Consider the following 14,334-nt stretch of genomic DNA (forward strand, 5'->3'; position numbering starts at 1 on the left):
ATCAAGGATACATAGTCCAGCCCTTCTTACTCATGTGACTGCACCACCCTATGGCTGCTCAGACTATTGTTAGACAGCTGGAGCTCTGTCTCTCTCACACACACACACACACACACACACACACACACACACACACTCTGCAGGTACATTCCTCTCCTGATATCCCTTCAAGCTTTCACCAGCACCTCGGGTTTCAACACTCCATAATTTCACGAGTCGTTAGGGACGGACGTGAAGCAACATTTCCTCCCGGTAGCTAAAATTAAAACAACTTTTTCCTTTTTTTTTTTTTTTTTTTTATTGCTGAAGCAAAAAACAAACAATAATTTCAAACATTTAAAAACGAAGCAATCCACCACAACAATACTGAAAGACTCACAATACATGTTGGCAGGATTCAACTCATGTGCACTGCTGACTGACAGGGTACAACTTAAAGTTAATTACAGGCTTTTGTTAAAACAGAGTGCATGTAAAGCTTCATCACTGCTGCAGAGTAAGGTGGCATGTAAACTGATGATAGAAAAGCAAGACCGCTAACCTGCTCGTTAAATAGAGTTGCATTTGGTCACTTGAATAGTCGTTACAGTGGATACTCGCTTGCACACAAATATTCATAGGTTCATACACATAATAATGTGATTTTTCAACTGCCATAAGGTAAGAAAGGTAAGACGTGTTGTTGACAGAAACAGTGAACTGTCTGCACGCTGTGTTACTCTGGCTGCAGTCTTGGGCAGAAATGTGCCACCGATATTAAAATCTGGACTGAGGTGGTGGATTTATGTGGACCACTTTATAATAAGATATCTTTATAAGGGGCTTATAACCTTTGTAACTACTCGTACTCATTTTCTGATAAGTCTGCAGATAAATAAATGCTAATAAGCCATTAATGAAGAGTCAGGTTTGCAGCTGTAAACAGTGGGACAAAGAGTGTGTTTGTGAGGGACAATGTGGGACACAATACATATAAAGAGAGGTCTAAATTTTAGATATATCTATCTAACTTAAAAAATAAACATTTCTATCTCATGCTTTGCCATTTGGGTAGCACACAATAGACAACAGACAAGTAATTTCCCGGTCTTCATTGTAGATTTTTCTTTGTGGTAGTTACGTGATTTTGGAGGGACCCCTAATTTTCTCCATTTCTTTGTCGATTTACTTTTGAAAACAAAATGTGGGACATCATCTCAATATGTGGGATGGTGGGACAAGGGATAAAAATGTTGTGCAGTCCCACATAAAGGAGGACACCTGGTCACCCCAGTTGCAAATGTCAACAAGGCCGGAGATAAACTTGCTTTTAACGAAATGTTTTAATGCAAATCATGGCAACCTCACGTATCCTGCGACTGTTGTGAGTGTTGGTTGTGCGCTTCCTCAGAAATTTATGCTATGCATACATGAACGCATGGTTAAAAGCAAGAATGTGTCCAGCCTAAGTTGATGCTAAAATAGAAATAAAGATCAGATGGTTTCTGGTTTCCGAATGAAAGTATAAGTGAGGCTGATAGAAGGGGTGTTTTTACAGGTCGGCCTGCCTGGTCATGAACTAAACTACTGGATAAATTAAAAATTTGAGCTGATAATAGCGCTAAATGGAAGGTCAGATGATCGTCAAAGGCACTGTAAGTCATCCTGAGCGTAACATGAATGTGTGCACCACATTTCATAGCATTCAGTAGCTGTCGATGCATTTCACTCTGAGATACTGACCGGTTTTGTATATATATATATTTTTTAAATTGTGCACACTGTACAGCATTTGCCTGGGAATTAAAAAACGTACACGCTCAGTGACATCTTTAAAGGTTCATACCTACTGTATCAGAGCATGTAGAAGCTGCACTGGTTAACTCAATAAAAACAGTTTGGGTGCGCATTATCGTTTCTGTTTATCGACTATAATTTCATTATCAGAATAGTACAAAATCCTATCATTTTCCTGTTATGAGTCCAATGATTTATTGACCAAATATATATTGTGCATTCCTACGTTCACTCAAAACCAGATGAACATCATGGATGTTTGTACTAAATTTCATGGCAGTACAATCATTGAGATATTTCTCTGGACCAAAGACGTGGCAATTCCATATCAAAACCTGCTCTCTTTAATGATTTATTTATCATTAATGGAGTCATTAGTTACTATTTATAAACCCCTTTTAAAGATAAAGTGGTAATGACTCATGAAATTACTCAGCTGACGGTTCCTAAGCCTCTTTTCGCTCTGCGCTCCAATGACAGTTGTGCAAAATTGGTACCTCGGTCAGCTTTCAGACATGTTGCGCTAGTCTCATCTATGTTGAAAAGAAAACCAAAAATAAGTTGCTGGGGAACTAAATGGTAGCATCAGCATGCTAATATGCTCACAATGACGATGTTAACATGTTTATAATGTTTGCCATCTTCAGTTGTTTGCACGCTAACACAGAAAGTACAGCTGAGGCTGATGGGAATGTCATTTTGGCAGGCAGGCCTGTACGGTCATAAAATAAAATATTGGACAAAATTTGCTTTGACAGGAAAAGGAGAAAGTTGACCGTGGTACCAAATTTGCTCAACTGTTTTTGGAGCATCAAAGCAGTAGTGACATGGACATTAAAACAGTTCCTCACATGGACTCGAGAGAGTGACTATCATCCCAAAAAGCAGTGAGAGTGTATGACAATAAAACACAAATGCTTATTATTGGGTATAAGCTATATGACAATACATCACAAAAACAGCAGACAGGTCATTTCAAGTGTAGCTAAATAACATATAAGCATCTGGACAGCCGTCTGAAATTTGTAAAGATTAGCCTTGATTTTAACAGGTGGATCCATTATGTATTAAGCATTTAGCACGTGGTACTTTGTCCTGGAAACCCTTTGACATATTTGGGGATTTGGTGCAAAAGTTACTCATGAAGATATCCCTGGAAGACTCGGACGTAGGAATCCCTTTAACGTCGCTCGTCCTGGTCCCTCGTCTTTTCCTCATTCTGGTGCGAACTTCATGCAGGAAATAAAGGTATGTTGAAAGGAAACGGATGCACATACAGAAGCGGAGCCTTGTGATTGGTCAGGCAAGGCTGGATTTAAATAGGGATGTCAATGGTTAGGGTTTCACGCCTGCTAATAGAGAGAGACAGAGACAATAAAGATGCATTAGAGAATGCATCTGTCATTTAAAACTACATAACGATCAAATTTTATTAGGTGACAAATGAGATTAGCATCATGGCTGTTAATCAAAACATTTACATCCATACTTCTGTATGTATGCGTGTGTTTGTATAGCTGACATACACCATGCAGTCAAAGTCACTTCTGTCTGATTGAAAGCTGTAACTTTGTCATTTGCCCTTCACTTCATTCCTCAGCGATCTATTTCTGATGAAGAAGCAGGGAGGTTGCAAACGAGGGTCGCTATTTAGGGTCGAAGCTGACACTCGACAAACACTTTTCCATTCCTATTGTTCATGCTTTGGCTCAAGCGGCAGGGGGCTTGATGTCAGAAGAAATATGATGTTTTAACACGAAGAGGGAAGAGCGTTTTACGACGCCAACAACAACAAATGTTTTCTTTTAAACTGTCTGGGATCCTTGTTAAGTCTTTATCATCAGCACTGAGTGAATAAGCCTGGAGATCGAGCCCGATTTGCAGCTTAAATGGTTAGTAATCCTCCCCAGCAGTCAGTTGTAATGTGAAAATCAAGCAGCTGCACTCTGGTATGCCGAACAGCTTGCCGACACCCTGTCCGGCATTGGCCGGCCCAGGTGGCACCGGGTGAACAGTGCACTGCAAAGACTCGACAGCCATCCCAGGAGTCTGGAGGCTTCTTTATACTGGGAAACAAGGTCAGGGTGAGTGTTTTTTTTAAATATAGACCACAGTGCCACAGAGCTGAGCCCATGTCCAAAAATCTCCAGCAGCAGATTTGATTTACAGTGAGCAGCTAGTCTGGCACAATGGAAGGTTGGTGAGTTGGTTATGAGTCCGCTGGGGGCCATAAATCAGTCATGCTGTGCCCCCCTCGTCCAGAAGATGTTTTGAAGGACAGACACACTTCATCTAAACTCTGCTTCCCCCCGGACTGATCAAGATAAACCCTGGTTTAACATGCAGTATGTGCACATTTACAGTCAGTGGAGGAGGAAGTATTTAATTATGGAAAAGTAGAAATACTCCAATATAAATATAATTTCAAAGAAAAGCTGACTCTTTTTAAAGGTTTGGCAGTTGTCAGGGCATAAAACACGATTTGCTGACCTTTACAAAACAAGACTTAAAAACAGTGTAACTGCAGATCAAAAAATATTTAAGTCAAAAAATCAAATTGAATCAAATCATGACCTTAAAATCAAAAGTCACATCGAATCATGAATTGTGAGAATCGTGACACCCCTAATCTTGAACGTAAACAATGAACATGGCTATTGTTAGTATTCACAGCTGTCAAACTAGCATGTTTATAGAAATTTGGCTGCATTCGCTCTGTAATTCTTGTACGACAAGCTTGCTATGACTTTGAAAAATACAGCTCCCTAGCCTTGTGGAGGACTTGCACTTGCACAATGAGCGTGTGTGGTATGTTGACAAGCTCCGAAGACTTACTGGGGCTCTCAGAGAAGTGTGGTGCAGTAGTAAGTAGTAAAGTAGGAAATGCACAAGTACATGATCTCAGAATTGTTCTCGAAAACTAACATACAGCCACTATTTAAAGTCACTTAAAGAAACTTACCATTAGGCAAATTTGCTCTTGCCTCCAACTGCCACCTGTAAACAAGAAGCAATGAAGGGAAAATAAAAGAAAAGAGGGCAGAAAAAATCAGCAAAAACTAATGTAAGTAAACTATATGTGTAATAATTCCTAACGTAATGAGCTGATAGTGTTGAAACATTTTTGCAGTTTATTCTTGGATTAATTTTGAGATTGGGAACAGCATGTAGACCAAAGCATGGAGAACTTTACTACATTTAAGCTAATGTTAACACAGGGAATCGTATAAATGAGTGATATAAAACAAACTGTATAATACAGGAAAATGTCCTCACACCCTTAAAGATAGATTCACAGTATTCTACAACATTCTCACAGATATTAGATATGCTATTTTGTCTCTCACACACGCACACACGAAAAAGTCCTACATCAAAGATCTATATTAGGCTCTCCGGGGCTTAAAAATACGCAGCATTCAAATACAACAGCATGCACTCAGCCATAATATCCTCACTGTAATGCAACTACTATTTTGGCACAAAAAAGCTGTGCACACTGCAGCCAAAATGCCCTGCAACAATATATAGATCACATTCCTGTATTAAAGTAATCCAAGTTCCAAAGGAACAACCACACCAGAGCCAAAGACACTAATTCTGTCCCCAAAGCCGGTGTGGGAACTAATGATGGCATGTACATAAATATACAGCATATATTACAGAACATGTGTGAGAGGGGGCGAAGGGTAACAGAGTCCACACCAATGGCAGCCATCTCCTTCATCACATCAAAATCTGTAACTTAATGTCAGTTCAGGAAACTCAAAGAGAGGTTTTTAATTCAACATACATATTATTTTTAACAAAATTAAATTATGGCATACAGTTGATAAAGACCAACAACACACCAATTAATAAAATTATGACAAGACTGATGTCATCTGCATATGGCCGAACATGCGTTTTATGAACTGTTGCTGACAATAACATTTTTAATGCAGGTTTACTTTTTTTTATTTACAAGAAATCTCACAAGGGAAGAATGAAAGACAAACCAAAAAAGTCAGAATGTAATGATTTGCAAACCATTTTCGAGAACTAAATACAGTGCAAAGGCAAGATATTTAATACTCAAATTGATTTAACTTTATTGTTTTATGTAAAAATACGCTCATTTTGAATTTGATGCCTGTAACAAGTTTCAAAAAAGTTTGGACTGTGGCAACAAAAGACTCTAAAAAGTTGCGGGAGGCTCACCTGTTTAGATCATCCTACAGGTGGACAGTGAGGGCAAAACAGTCCAACAGTTTAAGAATGTTTCTGATTGTTTTTAGAAATCGTGGACGTTGTGTCCTCTGGGTGAAAGAGGAAAAGGACCATCCAGATTGTTACCAGCGCTAACTTCAAAAGCCAGCATCTGTGATGGTATGAGGATACCTTAGTGCCCATGGCATTGTGGGTAACTTTTACATCTGTTAAGGCCTTGTTAATACTGGAAGGCACATTAACTGCCGTCCAGACAACATCTTTTTTTAGAGACGTCCCTGCTTACTGCAAGACAACGCCAAGACACATTCTACATGTGTTACAACAGCGTGGCTTTGTTATAAAAGAGTTCAGGTAGTAGACTGACCGTTCTGCAGTCCAGACCTGTGTCCTATTGAAACTGTGTGATGCATTATGAAGCTACAAAATACCACAACAGAGACCACGGACTAGCAAGAACGAGAAAGAATTTCACTTTCAAAACTTCAATAATTAGTGTCCTCAGCTCTCAAACACTTACTGAGTCTTGTTAAAAGAAAAGGTGATGTGTCACAGTAGTAAACCTGCACCTGTCCAACAATGTGTATTTACAAAAAACAATAAAGTTAATTAGTTTGAACATTAAATATCTTACCTATAATAATTTTCATACATTCCCTTACTGAAAAATCATGTGTATAAACTGTAATTACATTATATTTTTACCTTTTGAATTGACTGAACTGAGAAGCAAACAACCCCATCAGTGTTGCCAGATTGGTCAAAAAAGGAGCCCAGTCAGAACCTTAGCTGTAATAAACTGAAACGACACTCGACTTTGACGGTCATAACTTATATCGAGCTGAGCCAACTGAATTCAGTGAGTTTTTGTGAGTGGCGAACTGCACGAATGATACAAAAACTTACTCAAATCATCACAACCCACCCAAAACAATCTTATTTGCCCAGTTAAAGGAAAAGTAGCCCCAGTCTGGCCAACCTGGCAACACTGACTTCATCATCATGTGCGTGTTGAGACAGCATGACAACAGCGTAGACATCACAAACATCAGTCACTCGGGGCCAGTGGATCGTGCATTGAGCGTTGTTGCTACAGATCTGCATATTACCTTTTTCACCTGTCTATTACTGAATGAAACAAACAAACAGAACCACGTCACTATAAAGACTTTAAAACATAAACATCCCCCTCCCTCCAGAGTAGAGCTGTACGTGTGTGTGTGTGTGTGTGTGTGTGTGTGTTACCTTAGCCGGTGTAGAGCCCTTTTTGACTTCCCACATGCCACGCTTGCTACCGATGTCACCTGGTTTTGCCTCCTGTGACAAATAAAAACCAACAATGACCCAGTTAGTCTTATGTAGCGGTGAAGGAAGTACTCTAGTCCTTTATTTATCAATTATTTATTTATTAGTTAATGTTTAATGCAGCATTCACTGATGCACCTTTATTGTAAAATGTTGGCATCAAGCCCGTAACTAAAGCTGTCAAATGTAGTGAAATAAAAATACTCAGCTACCTCAAAAATGGTACTAGTATTACTTTTCTCCACTGGTCTTACAGAGTTATTTATGCTTCTGGTTATTAGTGGTAGTTATGGTGAAATATGTGCAAAATGGTGTCTTTACCAGTTTGAAGAGAGGACAAATAACAGCAGGAAAAGTTTGAGGAAAGCTGGGAAAAGGAGTGCAGAGGAGAAAAGAAAGGCAGAAAAAAATAAAACAACAGAAGTAAAGAGGATACAAACATGTGTTACAAACTGCTGTACGTCTTTGTCCCAGTAGGGAGAGGTGTTGCAGCACAAGTCAGTGTAAAGTTATAATCGCTCCTCTGGCCAAGACTGTTTGACACCAAAGATATCTCGCTCATAAATCTCACGTTAGAACAATGTCACACGTCATCCAGTAATGCTTCTGCATGTGGACAGAGTGTAATGTCTCCAGAAGACCCGGTGAAGATTAGCAGCTGCTGTCCTACTTTAAGAAAAGGACACGGTGACGTCCAGCAAGTACCCGGTTACAAACACTTTATCGGCGCCATACGGTCATAAATGAACGAAATTAATAACTTGACATCGACTTTACTTGTTGGCAGTTGTTTTTAGTGTTGTGACGTAGGATAGCAATGTCTGTGTGTGGGACAAATGTGGAGGGACGTGACCTTTTACCCTTGACTTAAGGAGATTTGAAATATGGAGTCACAGTGAGAGTGAAGCAGAGGTATTATATTTTTGTTTTTTTCGTTATAATATGGGGGTATTTGTCAGGAGCAAGATTGCAGAAGTTCAGAATAGGTCTTACAAAACAAACACAACACTTTGTGAAGGCAGTCGGCTCACAGTCATGTAGATCTCAGTCTCAATAAATATACGCACCGACTCCTCCTCATGATCGCCCTGCTGACTGAATTTGACCAAATTGGCAAAGACTAAAAGTAAAGACATTTCCTGTGTATTTTTTTTAATTCTAGTTAGATTTGCAAGCACACAATATCACTTCAGTCGTTTTTTGTTTGTTTGTTTTTTCTAATGTCGAATTTAATTTTGGAAAAGGTGTAAGAGCCCTGATTAAAGTCAAAATGAACATGAAATAAAAAACTAAAACTAGGTGTGAATAACCATTTGAATTGACTGAAATAAAAATAAAAACTAAAGCACTTTTCAATCATTTTCAAGCTTTCATTTTTCTGGTGAATGACATACTTATACATTCTTGTCTAGGTATCTGTCTATTTTATTTCTTTATCTAAAAAGCAAACTCTTAGGTCAGAGAGAGATTTATTATGAAAACAATGCAATTTCGAGCACTTTATCCAAAAGCCAAGACTTTTTCAAACCTCGAAAGCACTACATTATAATTCATCTGTAAGAACCCTATATAATAACCTCGAATTGAAATATCTAGTTGAGACTAATACAAAATAAACAAAAAAGGTAACCGTTTGAAAGTACTGTAGAGTTTATGGGCTGTGATATAACCTTAACATAGCGACAGAGGCCAAAGTGATTGATGTATAGCGGGGTGTAGGTGTGGCTGAGCAAGGAGGCATGTTGGCATTCAGCCACCTGACACATAACCGCTGCTCAGTGCTTTGAGGTTCAACTACTGTCGAAAACAAAGGGAATAATATTCTTCTTCTGTTCAGTGATTTCCAAGAGGTTTAGGCTTATTAAAAAACTTTTGCATGATGTAAAGAATAATGGACAGAGGGGGTTTGGGTTCTTTGCTCACAGATGCTGTTAACCAAACCGTCCATGTGGTGTCACTCGACTCCAGACAGCAGCTTTGTCCAGTCTTGGAGCTCAGATAGAACGGCTGAAGCCAACAAAAGGCTGGCATGTCAATGTGCAAATGAGCACGTTAGCGTAGACAGAATATCAGGGGATTACTCCGGTGTCTAATTTACAATAGTGTGTATGTGTGTGTGATCAAGACAGGGGTTTATCGGGTCTTACTGCAGGCTTTGCTGCAGCTGGTGATGCTGCTGCTGCTGGTGCTGCTGCTGCAGGTGCTGGTGATGCTGTCTTCTCCGCCTCCGCAGGCTTCATCCAGCTGTTGACTCGCCCGGCCACGCCTCCTTTGAGACCAGCCAATTCCTGGGGAAAAGAGACATCACGGTGACATATCAGTCCGTGTCTCTTTCCCTCCCTTTCCCTTCTCTGTCCGTCTCTCACCTTGTTGATAGGGGATGGACTTTCAGAGGAGCCGCCGACGTTGCCTTTCTCCCACATGCTCTTGATGTTGCGTGCGCCTCCTGTGGGAATATCTGCCAGTGAAGACTTGGGGGACTTGACTTCCTTGTTCCCCTGTGGAAAAACAGGATGGATTTAACTACTTTCACATGGGCATTTCTGACTGAGGATCAGTGGTGTAAAGTCACTTAGTACTTTTAAGTATTTCCATTTTATGTTTCCTCTGTTTTTAACTCTTGCTCCTGTCACTTTTACTACTTGTATTTCCCTGCTTTTTTATTGGATCTTTTATTCTATTTTCTATTAATTAGTTATTCTGTCATTTTTTTTGTGTTTTTCTCTTTGTCTTGTGTTTTTAAGTGCCACACTATAGCTTTCTGTAAACTGTAAGCACTTTGGGTTACATGTTATGTATGAAATGTGCTGGATAAATGTATTATTATCATTCTTCTTATTATTATTATTATTATTATACAATACTTTTATGAAAGTGTTGTTATCAGTTCCATCAAAGACAGATTTCCCCTCTAAACTTCTCAGATGATACAATTTCAGTAGGTGTTTGAGGCACAAAGAGGTCAAATTATTCAATGTATGGCTAAAAAAAAAGTTAAAAAATTACAAAGTGATAATTATGTCACCTTAGATTTATCTTGAAACTGTTATTTCTGCAAAATGAGTAATTTTACTTTTGAAATTTTAAGTACAAGTCTTTTATATGTAAGAAATATTTGTGTATTGTTGTATTTAAGCAGTATCACGTGAGTGTGAGAGCTGCTGGACTGCATATCATGACTGTGATTCAGTCAGAGGCACAAGGCAGCAGCATGACCTCGTCCAACAGCACAACCAGTAATAAGTGACAAAAGATAATATTTTCTTTGTTTATTTACTGATTTATTTGGCTCCTCCAGCACAAATAGGTCTGCCACTTGACTGGGCTGTGGCCTGGCAACACATAAACTTCCTGCACACTAACAGACTGTATTCAGCTCAATGTTTTTAACAGATTGAATGTTCAAGTTTCTAATTTTTAAACGTGGACCAAACAAACAGACCGAGACTGCTTGGAAAGGTCGGACTTCGTCTGCTTCCAAACGGACTCTGGTGCAGTTTGTTTGAAAGCAAATGTCCTGAACGCGGGATTTTATGATGGCAGATATGTGACTTTAGCATGATTTCAAAAGCAAAACTACCAGTTATGGCTGTCAAATAAATGTAGTGGAGTAGAAGTTTAAATTAGCATCAAATGATTAAACTGACATTCAAGTAGGTGGTGAGCAGCATCAACAAGAGTACATAAGTATAAGTATCGTATCAGTAAATATGTGAGTACTTCTTCTGGCACTGCTGAGCGCTGACAAGTCTCACCTGGATGGCAGAGGCGTACTGGTCCAGTCTGTTGCCTATCTTGGAGACAATCGGAGAGTGAGACACTCTGGGTGTGGTGCTGAGTGGACAAACAATATGGGACGTTAGTATGACTCACCAATATAAGAGCGTTTGGTTTATTCATTTATTTTATTTTATAGTAAAATACCTTTTCTGGGCTGATTTGCTCAAGAATTCTGCCTTCTCCCCGATCTGTACAAGACAGCATAGTTTAAAGTTATAAACCAATCCATCACTGACATGCACGAATAAATTTGGACGTGGTCAAGCTGTCCTGGCTTCCTTCTTGTCTCCATGACGACCTCCCTGAGAAGCAGACCAGTCTGTCCCCGGGGAGGACGTTGTGTTGGTTGCTGCCTGACTGATTGAACTGGAGAGTCTGGCTGTCAGGGAGCCAGGATACACACACACACACACACACACACACACACACACACACACACACACACACACACACACACACATACACACACACACACACACACACAGAGCACTGCAGTTCAAGATGAATTATACCTCTCATGTCTGAGCAGAGCGCACACAATTCTCAACATTCCTCCAAAAATACTCCAGAAGGAAAATTACCCAGTCATGGTCGTGTTCAGCCATATTTGAGTACGGCACTGAAGCCAACTTTAATTCTTGTTCACTAAGAATATGTGGGTGATATCAGAGGAATTAAAAACAGAAATTAAAACGGGAACAGCAAAACAAACAACCACATTAAGCTACGCAACATGTTTGACCATATGAGGAAAAAGGAGAATTAAAAATAATGTCCATTTTTCAATGACTCACAAATGGAGATAACAAATACGAGCTGTTGTTACACGGGACTAAAATGACAACTTTACACTATCAAGTCAATGGAAAAGTTTGAGATTTGTAGCTGTGAGATGAAAAGGTCAGTACTGCTGCCATGTCTGTCTGTTAGCTTAGCTTAGCATAAAGACTTAGCACAGTGACAAATAAGATACGTTATGTCTCTGCAGAGCCGAAAATTTGAGAAAAACTGAATCTGAATCTGAAACTGAACCAGTCATCAAACACTTGAGCTGACTAAGCAATTTTATCAATCACCGTTGAGAACAGTTTTCCAGAAAATAATATGGTCTTTTTCATCTAGTTATACATCTGAGCTCTGTATTTTTGGCCTTGAAGGTGCTACTAGGTGGATTTAGTAATCTTTGGACAAAGCCAGGCTAGCTGTTTCTCCCATTTTCAGTTTTTAGGCTAAGCTAAGCTAACTGGCTTTAGGCCACAGTTTTATTTTAAGCATGCAGACCTGAGAGTGGTATTTATCTTGTTATCTAACTCTCCAGATGAAGGCAAGTAAGTGTATATCCCAAAACGTCAACTACCTGTGCTTTACAAACATCTGGAAGGGCAAACATGTCTTGTAGACGCAGATCGTGTGGCTTTCTGTGCTTTATCCTGCATGAAAAACTGCATAAATGACAGAAGAAACAGTCTCTGTTCTCTGTTTCCTTCTTTTCTTGTTTGTTCAGCCATAACAAATGTTTACTTGCAGAGACCGGAAAAAACAGTACACTGCTTCACGTGCATGTGAGTTGAAGAGCAAGTCTGCTGCATTAGCTCCGCCTACCCCATGCGACAGACCGACCGGTGCTGAGTGATGGAGTGATGCTGGTGATTTTTCCTGGGAATGTTGCCACAGATTTCCAGTTTGTAATGCTACGACAGAGAGCTTTGATCGGTTTTGCCTTATTTGGTGATAGATAGTTACTTAACAGACATTTACTTCAATGAAAAGAGATTATTACTGTCAAACTTAACATGTGTTTCGCTTAACAACATGCTGTCAGCAGTTTTCATGTGGAGGACATCCAATTAAGACAGTTGACAGTGAGATCTGTGGTTTGTTGGACAGACGCACTGAATGAGCACCACAAGCAAAAATCCATTTTGTATTTGGGTGCAAATACCAAAGATAGATATCTCAAAAACTCACCTTTGAGGAACCTTTGGGACTGATGGCAAAGGAAGGTTTTGTAGACTCTTCCTCCCTCTGCTTCTTCTTTTCTGCAGCCTCCGCCCTCCTCTTCTCTATCTCCTCCCTCATCCTCTTCCTCTCCTCCTGTTGCAAACGCCACAATCTGCTGTCACACTTTTGTCATGGCTTAGAAACAATGAAATATTACAACAGTGTGTAATATTTCATCGGTATAGTTAATTCCTGAACACAAACTCCATCCTCACCTGTTCTTTGGCTTTCTTCTCCTCCAGCTCCTGTTTCTTCTGCTTCTCCTCCTCCTCCATGATCCTCCTCCTCTCCTCCCTCTTCTTCTTCAGATCCTCCAGCTCGGCCTCTGCGCCCTGCTGCTTCAGCTTCATCTTCTCGAGCTCCTCGCTCTCTGCATTGTTTCGTCGGCGCTTCAGCTCCTCCAGCTTACGCTCGGCTTCCTGTCGCTCCAGGTCATCTGCCTTCGTGGAGGAGGGAGCAGTGTCCCTGCTCGCAAACATACACACACACACAATTATTTAATGATCAATCCACACATATGAACCCACTCCCACGTTCATCAAATCAACTGATTGTAATGATGTAATTAGCACTGCCCAGTGGAAAAAAGGTCTCACAATTGTCTTTTCTTTGTCTTATGTGAAATAAATGAGATTATTAATATTTATTCTTATCTAAACACTTCTTAAGGATAGTTGCTAATATTTTTAAGCACTGGCCCTCCAGGCACTGCCACCAAGCCTCTAAATTTGGGGGCCAAAGTACATTTTTGTTGGCCCAACTGTAAACATTTGTAAAAGCAATACATGAAAGACACAGCCTTCCTTAACTTTGACACTTGTGTCGTCCACTTTTGTCATGAATTTTGATGTGTGATGATGATGTTCTTGGCTAGACTTTCTGAGGAAACTGTGGGCACACAAAACATAAAACTCCTGATTCAGTTCACTCCTTGACACTTTAAGTCGACTTAGTGTACTTCAGTAGTTTACTGTTTTTGTTTAAAAGTCATGAAGGACAAAGGATAAAACTTTATGGCCACTGGGGGTCATCTACACTGAAATATTTGGTGGCCTCATAGGAACTTCTTGTCGCCATAGGCCAGCGTCCCGTGGTATGAACACATACAAAGACAAAAAAGCGGAGTGAAGTGAAGAAATGCAGACATACTGTCATGTTGGAATGAGACGTCTGTCCAACTTTACCTTGATGTCTTTTCTGTTTTCTTCAGTTTATTCTCAATGAATGCTCCGTTCTGTTTGGCTGGTTCATTCTTGCAAAAGA

The 14,334-nt window shown here is 39.8% G+C and overlaps 1 protein-coding gene across 9 annotated transcripts in view; it reads right to left on the minus strand.

The window, feature by feature from the left end:
* Window positions 1-2,442: 2,442 nt before the first annotated feature.
* cald1b (caldesmon 1b) overlaps window positions 2,443-14,334 on the minus strand; it is a 34,024-nt gene continuing 22,132 nt past the window's right edge. For 4 of the 9 annotated variants that reach the window (XM_084734518.1, XM_084734519.1, XM_084734514.1 and 1 more), the window contains 10 exons: window positions 14,256-14,323; window positions 13,287-13,536; window positions 13,039-13,164; window positions 11,215-11,258; window positions 11,046-11,124; window positions 9,657-9,788; window positions 9,438-9,578; window positions 7,231-7,302; window positions 4,739-4,773; window positions 2,443-3,128 (listed from right to left, as the gene is read on the minus strand). In XM_084734518.1, the coding sequence (XP_084590644.1) occupies window positions 4,741-4,773; window positions 7,231-7,302; window positions 9,438-9,578; window positions 9,657-9,788; window positions 11,046-11,124; window positions 11,215-11,258; window positions 13,039-13,164; window positions 13,287-13,536; window positions 14,256-14,323 (945 nt within the window). In that variant the 3' untranslated portion in view covers window positions 2,443-3,128; window positions 4,739-4,740. Of the gene's footprint in view, window positions 3,129-4,738; window positions 4,774-7,094; window positions 7,114-7,230; window positions 7,303-9,437; window positions 9,579-9,656; window positions 9,789-11,045; window positions 11,125-11,214; window positions 11,259-13,038; window positions 13,165-13,286; window positions 13,537-14,255; window positions 14,324-14,334 lie in introns of all 9 variants that reach the window. The other 5 variants (XR_014771769.1, XR_014771768.1, XR_014771767.1 and 2 more) reach the window with 5 other exon arrangements.

This window comes from Lutjanus erythropterus, chromosome 13 (assembly GCF_056507025.1).
Source record: "Lutjanus erythropterus isolate fLutEry1 chromosome 13, fLutEry1.hap2, whole genome shotgun sequence".
In the NCBI taxonomy this organism is placed as follows: Eukaryota; Metazoa; Chordata; class Actinopteri; order Lutjaniformes; family Lutjanidae; genus Lutjanus; species Lutjanus erythropterus.